Below are 16,211 nucleotides of genomic sequence, written 5' to 3'. Positions count from 1 at the left end.
TATGTCTTTTGAAAAGTGTTATATATTTCTAAATAAAATTTGTCTATCAAATCTATGTAGATTAATTCGAGGGACTAAAAAGATAGTAGAAGTATGATTTAAAATTTGTTATATTCTAGAATCCAAAATAATATTTTTGTTAAAAAAATAAATGAAATGTTAATAGAAGAATATAAAATATAGGATTGGGAAAAAGCAGTATATTCGCATCTTAATCAGAAAATCATGTGAAGTGGTCAAGCACAAGTACATTATCTTGTACACACCTACAAAAAAGAAAATAAAAGGTACATATCTTGTACATGTTTCAAAGTTAGGGCTTTTCATGTGATAAGTAGAAGTAATTAGATATAATTAGATATAATTAGTTTAGGCTTGACTATTTTATTTCACACTTTTTGTTCTCGTGTAGCCTCATCACTTTACATGTTTCACTACATTTCCATGTCATGCTTTAGTCAACTCAAAGTTCAATTTTTTTAAATACAAATTATTGATGACACAGTCTCTTTGTCAGACGTATCTTATGTATGAACTAAATAATCTAATTAATATAAAATATAAATATGTAAACTTTTAAAATACAAATTGATTTTTTGAAGAATCTTGAAATTACTTGTCTATTTTGATGATTTTACTGCATTATAATTTTAAAAGATAATATAATTCTATTGATAATACTAAATTTATTCTCATTATCCAAAATTACATATAATTCTAATTAAGTTTATTCCTCATACATTTCAATATTTTTTTGACCATGATTCTATTTTTTTTTTAAGTTCATCTACAAACTATCCTTTCAATTCATCTTTTCCACTTATATTTTGTCTTGATTTCCATGTACAAATCAATATTATGCCTTAAAAAGGAATTCTATTTCAAAAGAATAGAGAAATTATTGTTATATATTATCTGTATTTTCTTTAATAGCTAAACTTTTCTAAAATCTCTATTATCTGAGATTTTCTAGAAAAACTATAACTAGTAAAACAAAAAATTTATAAATAACCATATAAAGACAAAAATAAAAATAATAAAATAATCAAAATAAAAAAAATTATAAAAATAATAGACCTATAACATAGTGCCACGTACTAGTAATTTAGAACTAATATAAATCACGGTTATTTACGTAGTAAAACTCTAATAAAAAAGTAATATAGTAAGTCAAAATAATTGATCTTACACGTTTCTAGAATCGCCAAAAATAAAGAAATAAAAATATGGTTGACAGAATGGAAGAGAGCACAAGTTCAAAATTGCTTTAGCGGTTGTAGTTGACAGTTCACAGGTGACCTGTGTTGGTAATGGTGTCTTTACTAAGACAGTAAGAGTATTGAAAATAACATAGGCCTACCCTCTATGCTTTCTTTCATGATCTCAACAACCCTTATTAACTCTTCCTTCTTTGCTTTCCCCACTATCTCTTACCCAATACCCACCTAATTATTCACTTGCATAACACCCTCCAAATTAAAAAGTCTTAATTATTAATATATGTTTCAAAACAAAAAAAAAAAAACATATATATATATATATAATAAATAAGATTTAAAAATATTTGTATTTGTACTCCGTCCCACTAAAAATATTATTGGAGTTCAATTTTCAATGTCACTTTACTAATCTTTTCCTTCTCATAGTCTACTATTTACTTACAAAAAGTTAATAATCAACGTTAAAGTTAATTAATATGATTTTATTAACATCAACATTTAAAAAGAATTAATATTGACCCAAGAGTTTGATGCTTGGCGTTTTATTTTATAATTAATAACAAGCCCTTAGTCATTTTTGAATTGTATTAGACTTTTACTTTTTATATGAAAAAATAATTTTTGAAATTAAACAAAAATTAAAATGCTTTTATATTTTTCTTATACATTAGCAACAAAATAAAAAATAAGATACAATTGAGGTGTTTGACAAATTAGCTTATTGAGCAATTTTAGCTTATTTTGATGTAAATATAGAGTCAGATGGTCAAACCAACTAATGCCAGTGTTTGGTGAATTAGCAAGTTGAAACAACTTATTGATATGAATAAGCTGTTTTTGAATAAACTATTCATAACAACGAGTTTAAAATCAGCTGGTCAAACCAGTTAATAAAATCAACCACTATAATTAGCTATCAACCGTTTGCCAAACACACTCAATGTAAAAGAGTGGTAAAACTAAGAGTGATTGGTAGATTATGTCAAAATATAAATGAGATATTCAATCAAAATATGAAGAAATTTTTAATTTTTAATTTTATGTTTATCATTTCCAACAATAACCTCTTTGAAGGTGACAAAATTCCATAGATATATTTTTTTAATTTTTATTATTGAAAACAGAAAATGTGTTCTATATAGTTACTCTGTTTGACTCATTAAATTTACCTTCACTTTCTTTTTTAGTCCATTCTATTAATTTTGTTTTATTTTTATTTTTAACTATAACTCTTATTTTTATATAAATTTCATAATCACATTTAACTTATTTTTTAAGTATAAAAAAAAATACTTATTTTTGTTTTTAGAGGGAGAGGACTCCCAAATTACTTGGAATGTGTTCCAATTATATAGAGTACATAACAGTTGTCATTTACAATTACTCATCACAAGCATTGCACAAATTTGACTCAAAACCACCTCAGCATATCCAATAATTTCCGTGACAAAATATATTTTCCTAAATTAATCTTTCTATTCTTACAACAATTGACTTCATTTTTCTCATTTTTAAACCTAAATCAGTCAACCAATTTATTTTATTTCTACCCAAAAAATCTCTACTTTTCTTCATAAACCCCTCTGTTTTTCTTTAAGTTAAGAACAAGAAAAAAAACCCAAATTTCTGAAGTAATTTTAAAAGGAAATGAGGGATGTTTTCTGGGGTAAAAAAAAATGCATCTGCTTGTTGGAGACCTGTTCGACGATATGCGCGAATGAATAAGGACACTAATGATGATGATTCTACACACCATGATAGAAATGATGAAAATTCTGGTAGTAATTCGGGTGCTAGAACAAGTTTTTCTAGTGATCATCCTTTACTTTGGTCTAGAGATTTGGAGAAGCATTTTCTCGGAGAATTCTCTTTTGCTGTTTATCAAGCTAATGATGTTATTGAAGATCAGAGTCAAGTTGAAATCGGACGTAATGCTACTTTTGTTGGTGTTTATGATGGTCATGGTGGTCCTGAAGCTGCTCGTTTTATCTCTGATCATCTTTTTCTTCATCTTATCAGTCAGTTTTTTTCTTCATTTTTCCCTTTGTTTTATGTAATTATTTGTGTTAATTTGTTTCTGAGTATTGATGATTTGCATCATTTTTTGATTCGGAGGAGAGGGAAAGTGAGAATTATATTCGTGTTACAAGGATGAAAAAGAAAACTCTCGAACCAATATTTGCGTTTTTAGTGATTGTTTATGATGCATATTGTTGATGTAATGAACTGAGAATAAGAATTAACGTTACCGATCATTGAAAACGATCTATTTGTTCATGTAACCTATTATAATCTTTTGGGTTTAGACTTTGGTATTGTTGTATTGGTCTATATGTTGCATATTAAACTTTTGGCATTCCAAGCGTATCTATTTGATCTAGAGGTGTTTATTCGGGTTATCGGATGTATTTCGAGTCCTGTGTTTCGGGTTGATTTAAAATTAGATTTTGTGTCCATATTGATTTTTACATAATTTTACGGTAATTTTGAAGTCGGATTTGATTACAAGATCGGGTAAATATCAAGTAATGTGATCTAAATCCTATAATTATATGGACAGTGAGAAATATAATTTCTGGGGCATTACTTTGGCATTTGAGACTTTTGGGGAATAGATCTCTTTTTTTTGCCCTTTTGCTATAAAATCAATTTTTTAATTCTTGTGATATACTAGTATATAATACTCCAATTTTGGCATCAATCATCACTTTAGCTTTTGGTTGAGTTTGTTATCGTAAGCTTAGATTACGGGTTTGAATCTCATATTAAAAATCAATCATTACTTGTGTTATATCTAGACTTTTAGTCTAAAGAGCTCTTGTATGAGGGGTCATGATAGAGTTTACAAGTATAAGACATATTGGGGTCTTCTTGGGTGTTTATTGGAGTATTAGGGAAAAGTTGAAGTTGATATTGGTGATATAGGTTATGTTTCTGAATTGATAGTTTAACATCTGTTGAAATTGTGTTTGCTTTATTGATTTTATAAATTATAATACTTCTATTTAGGGTTTCTTCTAGATGCAGGAATTGGTTTATTATCAACATTGTATATAGTTTAATCATGTTGGTTAAGGCTGATTTTAGTAAAGAAACTTAACTTGTTTTATACATCATATTATCTTTGTCTTCTTCCATAGAGTCATACTGTTTGGACGGTGAAGTTGACATATGACCAGTATAGGAAGATATTGACCCTTCCTTTTTCTTATTACATTAGAAATCAATTTATTTGTTTTAAAATTTTAATTTCAGTAGGTTGCATTAGTATTCTGTTTTTGGTTTTGATGTTAAGGGACTAACAGTATTTTAGTTGACATATGACGCTTAATAGGTTTGGCGACAAGAATTGCGGCAAAAACCTCTTATCATCATTCCTTTTTTATTTTATAGTGCGTAAGGTTTAATATATGTTAAAGATGATTATTGTATTGATGTCAAATGTCAAACATTGGCATTATCAAGTGCAAGAGTCGTTTTTTTTATGAAAAGATTATTTTTTAAGGAAAAATTAATATTAATAATCCAACCTTTTACCTATCTGCTGTGAATGATCTTACCTTGAGATTATTTTTTAATAATTCAATCTTTGCCCTTAGGTCGCTTTCAGCATAACCTTTTATTTTATAATAATGCAATCTTTGTCCTCAGTTTACTATCAACATATCCTATTAGTATATAATGCTGATAGCAAACTAAGGGTAAAGGTTGGTTTATTAAAAATAATCCAAAGTTAAGATTATTCACAGTGAATGAGCGAAAGGTTGGATTATTAATGTCAATTTTTTATTTTTATTTTTTTTCAATCGATGTTTAAGTGTGGCGTGTCGATACCTATGTACCAAGTGTTGGGGTATTCTAGCATGGGGTAAGTTGAAGAACCATGCATAGGAGCCTGAGTTTGGTGTAGAAGAAAGGATTTACTAGGAAACCATATGATTTCTGAATATGATTACTAACTAGTCTCTTTAACCTATGTTACGAGGATTCAAGTATTGATGTACATCAGTGTCAAGGAACCAACTCAACCAAAAGCTTAAACTGATGGTTGAAATCCTATGATATGTTATATAATCTAACAATCGGTATAATATCAACTGCCAGACTCATCTATTCATCAATGTTCAAGTGTCTGATGTATGTAACTACGTAGTATGTACTAAGTGTCGGGGTGTCATATTCATCTGTGAATATGACTGCTAACTAGAGTCTCTTTGATACCCAACTATGCTAACTTTCCCCAGTGGCATGGAATGTCTTGAATGATCACTCTGCTGTCGTAAGTAAATTAATCCCACTTGTATCTTGTAAATTTTATGCAGAGCTTGCACAAGACAGAAGAACAATGTCGGAAGATGTCATCAGGAATGCTCTTTCTGCAACCGAGGATGGGTTTCTTACGCTTGTCTCAAGGACATTCAAAATAAAGCCCAAGATTGCTGCAATTGGATCTTGCTGTCTAGTTGGTCTTATTTGGAGAGGGACACTATATGTTGCTAATTTGGGTGATTCTCGAGCAGTAATAGGTTCGTTAAGTCGATCAAATAAGATAGTCGCGGAGCAGTTAACCAAAGAGCATAATGCTTGTAGGGAGGAGATCCGAGAAGAGCTTAGGTCCACACATCCTGATGATTCTACCATTTTGTTAATGAGACAAGGGGTTTGGCGAATCAAAGGCATTATTCAGGTTCCTTTTTAATCCTCTTCGTAGCTGACTCCAATCTTTTGGGATTAAGGCTCTGCCACTTTCTTTAAATGTTGTTATAATTTGGCTTTACAATCTTTATATGAATTTTAGCTTCAAATCATCATCTTTACCATCTGAATTTCATTCTAATGCCTTTCTTTGATAAAACCAAGAATGATTCATGTGAACGCCCAGAGCTAATTTTGGCCCAATCTCATAACCTGGGAGTGGGAGTGCTCAATGGGTCGGATAAAATCCAGGTCGGGCTTAAGAAAATATGGGTTGGGTTGGATAATGACCCTTTAATCTTAATATGGGCTTCAAGTGGGTTGGACTTTCATAGCCCAGCCCGGCCCGACTCATTTTTTTTTTACTAAAAATTATTTTAATCCCCATTTATCAATTTATAATAATTAAATTGAAAACATTGTCATATATTATATTTAAATTATATATTAATTATGCTATTTACAAAGGCCCGTTTTTAACCCTTATTGAGCCCGTTTTTATAGCGCGCTTACATTTTAATTATCAACCCGGCCCGTTTTAAACCCGACCATTACAAAGCCTTTCTAAAAACGGGCTGAATAAGGGCTCAAAATGGGGGCCCGGCCCATTGAGCACCCCTACTTGGGAGACAGACTCTAGGACAGCAGTGATACAACCCCAGGATATGTTGTGTGCTCTATCATTCAAGAGGTTTTGAGCTCTGCTTAAAATCTGTATATTCCATAGCTCTGTTTCGTGCTCGAATTACCTTAAATTAGGCTCTCTAAGGACAAAGAGCATCATTCAATCTCATAGGTTAATGTTTTTGTTTTGTATCAGTTATTCTCTTGCTGTGCTGTTTCTATTTACAGACTATCCTGTTACATTCTTCATTGGCAAACTATGTCAATTTATATGCCGTCTTGATGAATATATAGGTCTCTAGATCCATCGGTGATGCCTACTTAAAGAGTCCGGAACTTGCAATGGATCACTCATTTCCACGATTTCACTTCAACGAACCCATTAGACGCCCTGTACTAACAGCTGAACCATCAGTATGCACCCGAGTTCTCAAACCTACCGATCAGTTTCTAATTTTTGCCTCGGATGGCCTTTGGGAGCACTTCACCAACGAAGAAGCTGTTGAGCTTGTTCACAATAGCCCTCGAATGGTAAGCACACATCCTGCCTTCCTAGCCCTAATCACTTCTTATTTTGTCGCCCTTATATGTTCGACTCTTACACAATCATTCAGGGCATCGCAAAACGACTTGTCCAAAAGGCATTAAAGAAGGTTGCAAGAAGAATGAACTTAAAATACGAAGATCTGAAGAACGTGAAAAAAGGGGAACGAAGAAAATACCATGACGATATTACTGTGGTCGTCATCTTTTTAGATCACGACTTGCTGAACGCAGAGCACAGCTTCGAGATACCTCAAGTGTCGGTACAAGGGTTTGTCGATACTTGTGGGCCATCGAAATTTAACGTCCTACAGCAGACAACCTGAAGGAGAAGGACCTGCTGATTACCGTGCATTCATTTTTTAGCTATAAATGTTGGTTTTCGCATGGTTATAGGGAACTTGTATAATATGTAATATGCATATTCTGGATAGCAAACTTGATGACATATGTAGGATTTTTTTCAGGCTTAATCAGATGATAGTTTGTACAAAACTATAACATAAGCTCATGGAGCATTTTTTTTACCGATTTTGATTAACTGAATGAAATTAATGTTTTCAATAATTTTGGATTAACTTATATGCTTATGGGTAGCTAGGTTTGAGCTTCTACCTTGTGAAGATCTTTGGTTTTGGATTACTAGTTTAACATCTTGCTAGGAAATAGAAAACTTCGACGTCCAAGTCCACTAATATGAAGTATGGAGCTACTCTTGTGAGTTGTGAGAGACCGTTTCTTACTGAGACGAGCTCAAAATAAAAAGTTCGATCAAAACAAGAAGTCCATATGCTGATAATTTGTATTAATTGGATTATTTAACTCATATATAAAGTGCGACTCATGTATATAGTGAGACTTTATGTTTAATTTAGTGACCTATTTAGTTCTATAAAATATGGGGTTATATTTTACATACAAACATTTTCGACATTAATATTTTCGATTGTTCATGAATGCAAATATTTTTCATGTCTTCTCTCTTTATGATATCCATTATGTCAATGCTATTGATCATATGACATTTAATAACATTGCTTTTAAAGAAGACAAAATAGGTGGATGGGTACGATTATAAACTATAGGTAGGTTTTTAAAAAGTAAAAAATTAATTAAAAATTTATTTTTAGTATATTAAAATCCAAAATAACAAATTTACAATCAAATTCTAAATAACAATATACTAAATTGATTACAATTCTACCCTAATATATCCCAATACAATTCATCCAGAAACAATTTTCCTTCGAAATTCATTATAATTTAAATCCAAACAAGAATTTAATTCTCTACAATATATTTATTTTCAAAATTCAAAAATTAAATAGTTAAAAAACTAAAATAACAACTACCCGGCCCATTTCAGTATTGTATCCTTATTCAAACGGTATTTAAACTATTTATATCGTGAAGCCGTGAACATAGGGACTTTTGTTAGTGGCCTAATCAAAATCAAACCCTAATATTACACCGCCTCCAGTTTCCAAATCCAATCTTCAAAAATTACAAATTGAATTTCTTGTCTCATTTCTCATTTAATGCAATTATAGCTTTCGGCTTTCTCAAGGTAAAATCTTAATTTTCACTCAACCTAATTATTAATTTCAATATTTCACTAAATCTACTTCGTAATCGCTCAATTTTTAAACCCCTCATTTTCAATGATAGATTATAATATGATCATCGTACAAAATATCGGGTAAATAACAAAAGATTAAGGATACCACTTTTGAATCTCGTGATCATCATCTCACTCTCCAATCTAACCCTAAACCCACGTCTAAGTTACTTGATCAAGAAGTTATCATGAATTCTTCAATAAACCCTACTCAAAAATTATACCTAGTTCTTGATTTAGATCATACATTGCTTAATACTACCCGAATAGAAAATTTAACTTCTGAAGAAGAATACATTAGAAGTCAAAAATTTTCGGATTCAGATCTGTTTATGTTGAAAAATTCAATATCTATGACTAAATTGAGACCTTTTGTTCATATGTTTTTGGAAGAAGCAAGTAAGATGTTTGAGTTATGTATTTGGACTAAGGGTACTCGCAATTATGCCCTAGAAATGGCTCAATTTCTTGACCCTAAAAATATTTACTTTCAAACAAGAATATTTTCTAGAGAAAATTGTACCCAATTACATCAAAAAACGTTGGATGTTCTTAATATATCTGAAGAATTTATTTTGGTACTTGATGATACTAAGGAAGTTTGGGAAAAACATATGGGTAATGTTATTGAGATTGATAGGTACTATTATTTCGATTCGAGCTGTCGTAAATTCGGGTTTAAAAATAGAAAGTCTCTTTGTCATATGAAAAAAGACGAAGATGAGTCTGATGGATCGCTTGCATGTAGTTTACGTGTTTTAAAGACGGTTCATAGTGAATTTTTCGGAAATGGGTTAAATGAGGTTGATAAAGATGTACGTTACGTACTGAAAAAGGTGAGAAAGAAAGTACTCAACGGATGTAAAATATTATTTGATACACAAGAAAGTACTAAATTAGTTCGAATGAATTATGGTGTATGGGAGATGGCAAAAGAAATGGGGGCTACTTGTACGATTAATAAGCTAGATTGTGATATTACTCATGTAATTTCATTGCATTGTGGAACTAAAGAGTCTCTTTGGGCGTTACAAGAAGGGAAGTTTTTAGTGAATGCTAAATGGGTTAAAACTGCTTTCTATTTTTGGCAAAGACTGTTAGAGAATGATTTTCCTGTTCGTAAAGTGAAGTCTATCAATGTAATATAACAAATTGATGATTAGCTAAGGTAACTCCGTTCATAGTAGCGGTATTTAAAACCGAATACCTGGTCGACTCGGATTCGAAAATTCGGATATTCGATTTTTCGGACATCTAAAATGTGATTCAGTTCCCACCCAAATTAAACTAGATATCCGGATTTCGGATATTTTTTAAAAAAATTTTGGTCAACCATACGTTTTTTTATCTCTATTTTTATTTTAGAATATTTTTTTATATGAAATTCAAATACTAACTCTTCTTAAATACTAACTCTCTAAAATTTAAATACTATTTTTGTTTTAGAATATTTTTAATCTTGTAAGTGTGTAAATGTCTACATAATTACAGGTTTAAATCTTGAAAATTTCTATTTAAGAAAATTGTTTAATGTAGCTGTTTAAACCAACTGTTATTCATGAAATGTTTGGTAAAATCAAGTTGTTTAAGCCAATTGTATTGAAATGTTTACTAAGAAATATATATTTTTTGTTGGTTGTTAATTATTGGTTGTTGATTGCTATTGGAGGAAAAAGTAATCCAAAAGTCATAAAAAAAAAACCTAGGAGTATTATGAGGACTTTTTGGTTTTAATCAATTAAGAAGTCAAATGACAACCAAAAAGTTAATATAAAAAGTCAATTGCCAAAAATACCCTAAAAGTGTAACGCAAAGCTATTGTTTAAATGACAATTTAATAACTAGATATTGTTGTAAGAGATCGTCTCTCCGTAAAACCGTTTTGAAATACGAAGCCCATACGTTTATAATTTGAATTAGTTGAGTTATTCAATCTATATATGAGGTGCATTTTACAATTTATGATGAGATCGTCTCATAGAAAATTTTTGGTTTACATCTTTATCACTCTATGTACCCGACTTTAATTGTGAAAGTATATCCACTCAATGAGTGGCGGACAACCCTTGTTGAATCAAATTTTGTCTTTGTTGAAGTAGATATCATTTTAATCTAAAGGAATTATGGTTTAATTTGATTGTATTTGTTGGAAATACTTTACATTTATGAAAAAATTTCAACATCGATAAAATAATAGATTGTAAACATGCATATATATTGGGTGAGTTAATTCTTCTACTACCATATAGTTTTGAAAAACAATAAAGCTAACCTGTAAATAACAAAACAATATAATTGATTTCAAGTGATTATGATCCATGTGAACCATATTGGGATGGTTCAAGGATAACTAGTACAAGAAGCAAGGATGCAAAGCAAGGCAATGAGTCATATTCAAGCAATGAAGCAGATCCAACAACAGAAGAGGAAGAAACATAACTCAAAGCTACAGCACAACAGAGTCTGTTCAATAATGGCGACCAGCTGACCTTGCACACCCTTATCAGATCAAGCATGAACACCTTGGGAAGCATAGAAGGTAATAATGGAATCTCTACACATGGACCTTTCTACCATGGTCCAAGAGGCCTTCTTTCAAACATTAGAAGACCCCAAGAAGCGGAGCTTAAGGTCACCCACTCAACAGCAACTACACATCAATGTTGGGTTGAAACTGCTGACCAGCAGACCTTGATGACCTGTGCTAGAGCAAGCTTTGACTCCTTGGAGTATTCTAAGGATAGAAATGAAATCTTTACACTTGGATCTACCTACCATGATTCCAGGATACTATTACCAGCCATTGGAAGAACCCAAGAAGAATGGATGAAGGTAGCTCAGTCAGCAACTGTTTCAGAACAAAACAGAACAGAGTGGAATGCATCTTCTGACCAGCAGACCTTGTGAGTCATGTCCAGATCGTATCTCTTGTCCTATGGGACCACCAAGGGTAGAAATGGAATCTCTATACTAGGAGCTTGCTGTACGGACTCTTAGTGACCATTATCAACCTTTGGAAGAGCATAAGAAAGTGAGTGGAAGGTCGCCTGGTCAGCAGCCTTCTGTCAGGATTTCAGAGTTATGTACTTAGCTTGTTTTTCACGTTTTTAATGTGCACATGTTTTGCACGTGTTCTCTTATGACCGTTATAGTTAGTTTGTCGTGTCATTAGCATCCTCATTGTATTTTCCCTCGTCCCTCCGTCTATATATAGATGTCCTTAGCTTTGTAATAAACAACTTTGAAATTTCAGAAAATCAAATTCATTGGATTTTATTCTTTTGTATCTCCTTGAGTGTGTATGAACATTCAACGATCCTGAGTAGTGCAAGATCATTACCTTTTGCAACTGAGAGTAGTCCTTGGTTGTAATTAGGGAATTATTGGCCTTGAAGGATTAAAACTCCTAGTCTTTCAATTCAAGAACTATCCGGTTACTTTTGTTCTGTTTGTGTGAAGATAAGTCACTGTTTGATTGTGTTTGGAGATTGTTTGGTTAATACATTACGTGGATTTAAATGGTGATTTACATCTTCATATCACATTGAAGAATTCCTCCCCAAATTCAGTCCACCATGTAAATAATTTCAATACTTAACATCATTTTTCATTTTGCTAAGTATTGTCTTTTAAACAGTGGAATGGACATATTGAATTTGAATTTTGGTGAAAACGAAACTATAATATTAATTAGAAAATTAACAGCTCATGTTTGAGTAGTTGGTTGCCACATAACTTTCTACTATAAACGACAATTTTAATACCAGTTGACTTTTAGTTATTGGGAGTTGACTTTTAAAAACTTTACTAATATTTATAATAAGACTATATTTTCTAGCTCCATGATAAATTAAATCATACTGGACGTCGATTTAATTAGTATTTTTAGGGATGTCTCAATACCATAAGACACTTGCATCGTCCTATTGACAATTTGTTAATTTTATAAAATATATAGTTCAAATGCTATATGTTAGGCTTTTGGATTTGTTTTTTTTCTAGTTTATCATATTTTTATATTTGTATACAACTACTCTTGAGAAATCATATCTTGATGACGGCTTCAAAACAAAAAGCTCATATACTCATACTTTATATAATTTGGGTTGTTTAATTAACCTATGTGTACGTATTATATTGTCTGTCACCTTCCCTCACCTAGCCCCTGTATTCGATGAGGATATTAGGTTTATGATGATGTTTAATGCATGTGTAAAGTCCGTCTCACAAAGTGACTATCTTATATAATAATTTGTGATTTGTAAATTGTAATGGTATAATAATATTAAGGTTTGACCCTACCTTATTTTATCAATTAAAGTTTGTGGCACAAGATGGACATAGCAATGAAATGAACGTTTTGTATATTAATTAATCGATAGGAGTTGCTTAACATTGTCTTGAACCCCTCTTGATAAAGAAAAAAAAAAGATGTTTTCTTTGAGAAAAAAATATATTTTTGAAATAATTTTTAATTGAAAATATAAATGATTACTCTTTTAATTTGGTGGAAAATTCTTAGTGAAATATAGCTATGTTAGAAATGGAAAACTTTATTTTTTTGGTATTACAACATAAAACTGCTAAGAATCTTTGCAATTTTTTTTTATCTAGACATGAAATCTTTAAAGTTTTTAAATGAATCCTAAATGGATTAACCAAGCTCACACGTGCAGTTCAATGCTTGTTAGAATTTAAAAAATAAGTCTGGACACCCAAAACAATGAGAAGAAGAAGTAACCCACTTACAAGCACAATTGCACAAAGGAAGTTCACTACTTCAATTAAATGGTAGTAGATTACTCCTCAATTTATAACGTAGCATATCCTCTTCTCTGTCATTAAAGTGGGATGATTCACATGTGGGTAATGACAATTGTGTGTCGTTAGAGTTTTTATCCCACCATAAGGGTTATAAACCTATTAGGAATAATGCACATCCAATTAAAGACTCATTAACCAGTGATAAAATTAAATGTCTAATTACAAAGGCTCAAATGTCAAATTAGAATTTATCAAATGATTAAAGTAAATTTACTTCTACAACCGATTGGTAGCAATAGGAGTTACTCCTCAAGTTTACAATGTGACATATTATCTTTTCTTTCTCCGATATTGATCAAATTATATGTATGTAAAATATATAAAATGGTTAGATAATCAAAAGTAGCAAAAAAATGTAACATAATTAAAAAAATAAAAATAAAATATACAAATTCAATACACAAATATAAACGAAAGAAGTATACCTTATTGTTGAAACGTAACAAATTGTTTTGATATGTGACGCTAGCTTACCGAATACCGAGTGAATGAGTTGAAAGTGATGTGAAGATAAGGATGATTTGAGTTGCATTCAATTTATGTGAGTTTGCATTTAACAAATTAGTCAGAAAATGAAAGCCCAACGTGATTCTTTCGTCAACAAACATTCTTGTATCTTTAATTTTGTCAAACAACGAGAGAAAGGAGTAGCTTTTTTTATTTGCATTAATACTTTTTTAAATACACTCATAATTTACTTGATGCATATATATGTATTTGTTTGCCAATGTTTATTAATTTATTTTAGATAAGCACCATATTATAATATAAATAAAGACGGAGTAAAATTAGGATATATCATTACAGCAAAAAAATTTATCGTACTCTTTTTAGACAGAGAGAGGAGGGGCCGGGAGACCAGACAGAATCAAACGCAAAGTCAAAGTTAACATCATTACAAGCCAATAAGTATCGTCTAAATAGTTAAAACAGCAAAACAATACTCTGCAAGTATTACTTTTTGTGGTAAAAAAAATACTTCAATGTATTTCCCCATCATCAATTAATTACTTCATAATCAAAATAAGTATAAACCAGTGACTTTAATTTTGAAAAAAAAAAGAAATATTTTTTTTTATTATGGTGATTATAATTTTTTTCTAAATTACTTGCGAAGTTAATTAAGAAAATTATTTTGCTAGCAATGTATAAGTCAATGTATTAATTGTTTTGAGAAAAAAATTAAATAAAAAAGTGACATAAAGTATTTTTATGATAGAAGAGAATATTAGCGTCTTTTATTTTAGTTATCCTATATATATATGCATTGAACCAAAATAATTAAAGTATCCCTACAAATTGAACTAAAATTGCTATAAATCATCACTAACCTCTAGAGGTATTAATGAATTGGGTAGAAAATTAACAGTTTTAATTTGCCAATTACCCATTAGTAATATGGCACCTAATTATTCAGGGATAAGAGTTTGGAATTTACTTATATATTTGTTTATTTTATTTATTTTGCATTATTAATTTTTTTAAAAAATACTCTATTATAATCTGAAATGACATATTAATATATTTTTAATTTTTTACCTGGAATTTGGAATCTTTAGGATGGAATGCACGTCAAATTAAGTGTCAAGACTATGCAAATAATGATGATCTTATGTCGCATAATGATTTGAGTAGTAGACAAATAGAGGCCAAATAAAGAAATTTCTATATCTTTTCAAATTAATTTTTTTTTTCTCGTTTTAGAAAATCTAAACAGGTTTTATGAGTGAGTATATCCAGACATGTCGGAGAGTTAGATGATAATGGCCCCCACATTCTGATAATCAACCCATGTTACTTAGTAGCTACTTGGAATATTGTATATTTAAAATTATTACTATATATATTTCCATAAAATAAAAATGACTAATATATGTCGAGAAAAAATAGTCAATTAAACAACCTCATTATAATACACAATTGCTTTTTCTTTTATTATAAATGAAAATAAATTTCTTTTAATATAAAATTAATTTAATTGCTAGGAGTGGTAATATAATTTTCTGAGAACTATTATTTAATGAAATAATGTAAAGGAAAATGAAGATGTTGCGAATAGAAGAATAAACGAAAAGTAATTTTTTATTTTAAATAAAAAATATTTCTAAGAAAAATATAATTTTAATGTCTTAACCAACAGTTCTTAATAATTGTATCATTTGCAAGTGTAGCAATTATATAGTCTAAGAAAAATATATTTAAAATATATTATCTGAAAGCGCAAGCCTTAAAGAGGTTTAACAAAGAAAAACAAATGAAAAATATAATGCAAAATGAACACAAGTGTTTATGAGGTATCTTGAATACCTCTACCTCAAATATAGTTTATTATAATGAATTCAATAATTACAAGTATAATAAACCACCCTTATCTTGAGAACAATCTCTCAAGATCACAAATACTAAAACAAAGTAAGAACACTCTCAAGTTTCTAACAATGCAATAGCCCTCTCAACAATATGTGTGTTTTTTTGGTGAATGTTACTATGAGTGATGAATCCTATTTATAGCCAAGATATTCATCACTCTTAGTATTCTCTCATAAATCACCATAAACATACATGTAACATCTCAATTAACATCTAATTAACTATGACAATAAACATTACAATAAACAATAGAAGTAATGCACCACATTATTGTATAGTCAATTCACATTCTGACCAAAAAAGGATCCAATGTAGTC

General features: G+C 30.2%; 2 protein-coding genes across 2 annotated transcripts; both read left to right on the top strand.

The window, feature by feature from the left end:
* Window positions 1-2,548: 2,548 nt before the first annotated feature.
* LOC130825958 (probable protein phosphatase 2C 43) lies at window positions 2,549-7,649 on the top strand. The gene is made up of 4 exons (XM_057691414.1): window positions 2,549-3,238; window positions 5,543-5,907; window positions 6,834-7,070; window positions 7,154-7,649. Exons 1-4 carry the CDS (start codon window positions 2,875-2,877, stop codon window positions 7,406-7,408), a joined length of 1,221 nt encoding a protein of 406 aa, XP_057547397.1. The 5' UTR covers window positions 2,549-2,874; the 3' UTR covers window positions 7,409-7,649.
* A 1,239-nt stretch (window positions 7,650-8,888) lies between these two features.
* LOC130825943 (RNA polymerase II C-terminal domain phosphatase-like 4) lies at window positions 8,889-11,139 on the top strand. The gene is made up of 3 exons (XM_057691395.1): window positions 8,889-9,839; window positions 10,237-10,331; window positions 11,007-11,139. The coding sequence occupies exons 1-3, from the start codon at window positions 8,889-8,891 to the stop codon at window positions 11,137-11,139; spliced, it is 1,179 nt and encodes a 392-aa protein (XP_057547378.1).
* Window positions 11,140-16,211: the final 5,072 nt, after the last annotated feature.

The sequence above is a fragment of the Amaranthus tricolor genome, chromosome 10 (genome assembly GCF_026212465.1).
Source record: "Amaranthus tricolor cultivar Red isolate AtriRed21 chromosome 10, ASM2621246v1, whole genome shotgun sequence".
In the NCBI taxonomy this organism is placed as follows: domain Eukaryota; kingdom Viridiplantae; phylum Streptophyta; class Magnoliopsida; order Caryophyllales; family Amaranthaceae; genus Amaranthus; species Amaranthus tricolor.
The sequence above is the reverse complement of the archived record's forward strand: the minus strand, read 5'-3'. Positions and strand labels throughout refer to the sequence as shown.

Coding starts and splice junctions, on each gene's coding strand:
- LOC130825958 (XM_057691414.1), top strand. CDS start 2,875: ATGTTTTCTGGGGTAAAAAAAAATGCATCTGCTTGTTGGAGACCTGTT. Junction 5,908..6,833: donor GAATCAAAGGCATTATTCAG/GTTCCTTTTTAA, acceptor ATGAATATATAG/GTCTCTAGATCCATCGGTGA. Junction 7,071..7,153: donor TTCACAATAGCCCTCGAATG/GTAAGCACACAT, acceptor ACAATCATTCAG/GGCATCGCAAAACGACTTGT.
- LOC130825943 (XM_057691395.1), top strand. CDS start 8,889: ATGAATTCTTCAATAAACCCTACTCAAAAATTATACCTAGTTCTTGAT. Junction 9,840..10,236: donor GTAAAGTGAAGTCTATCAAT/GTAATATAACAA, acceptor TGTTTAATGTAG/CTGTTTAAACCAACTGTTAT. Junction 10,332..11,006: donor CTAAGAAATATATATTTTTT/GTTGGTTGTTAA, acceptor ATTGATTTCAAG/TGATTATGATCCATGTGAAC.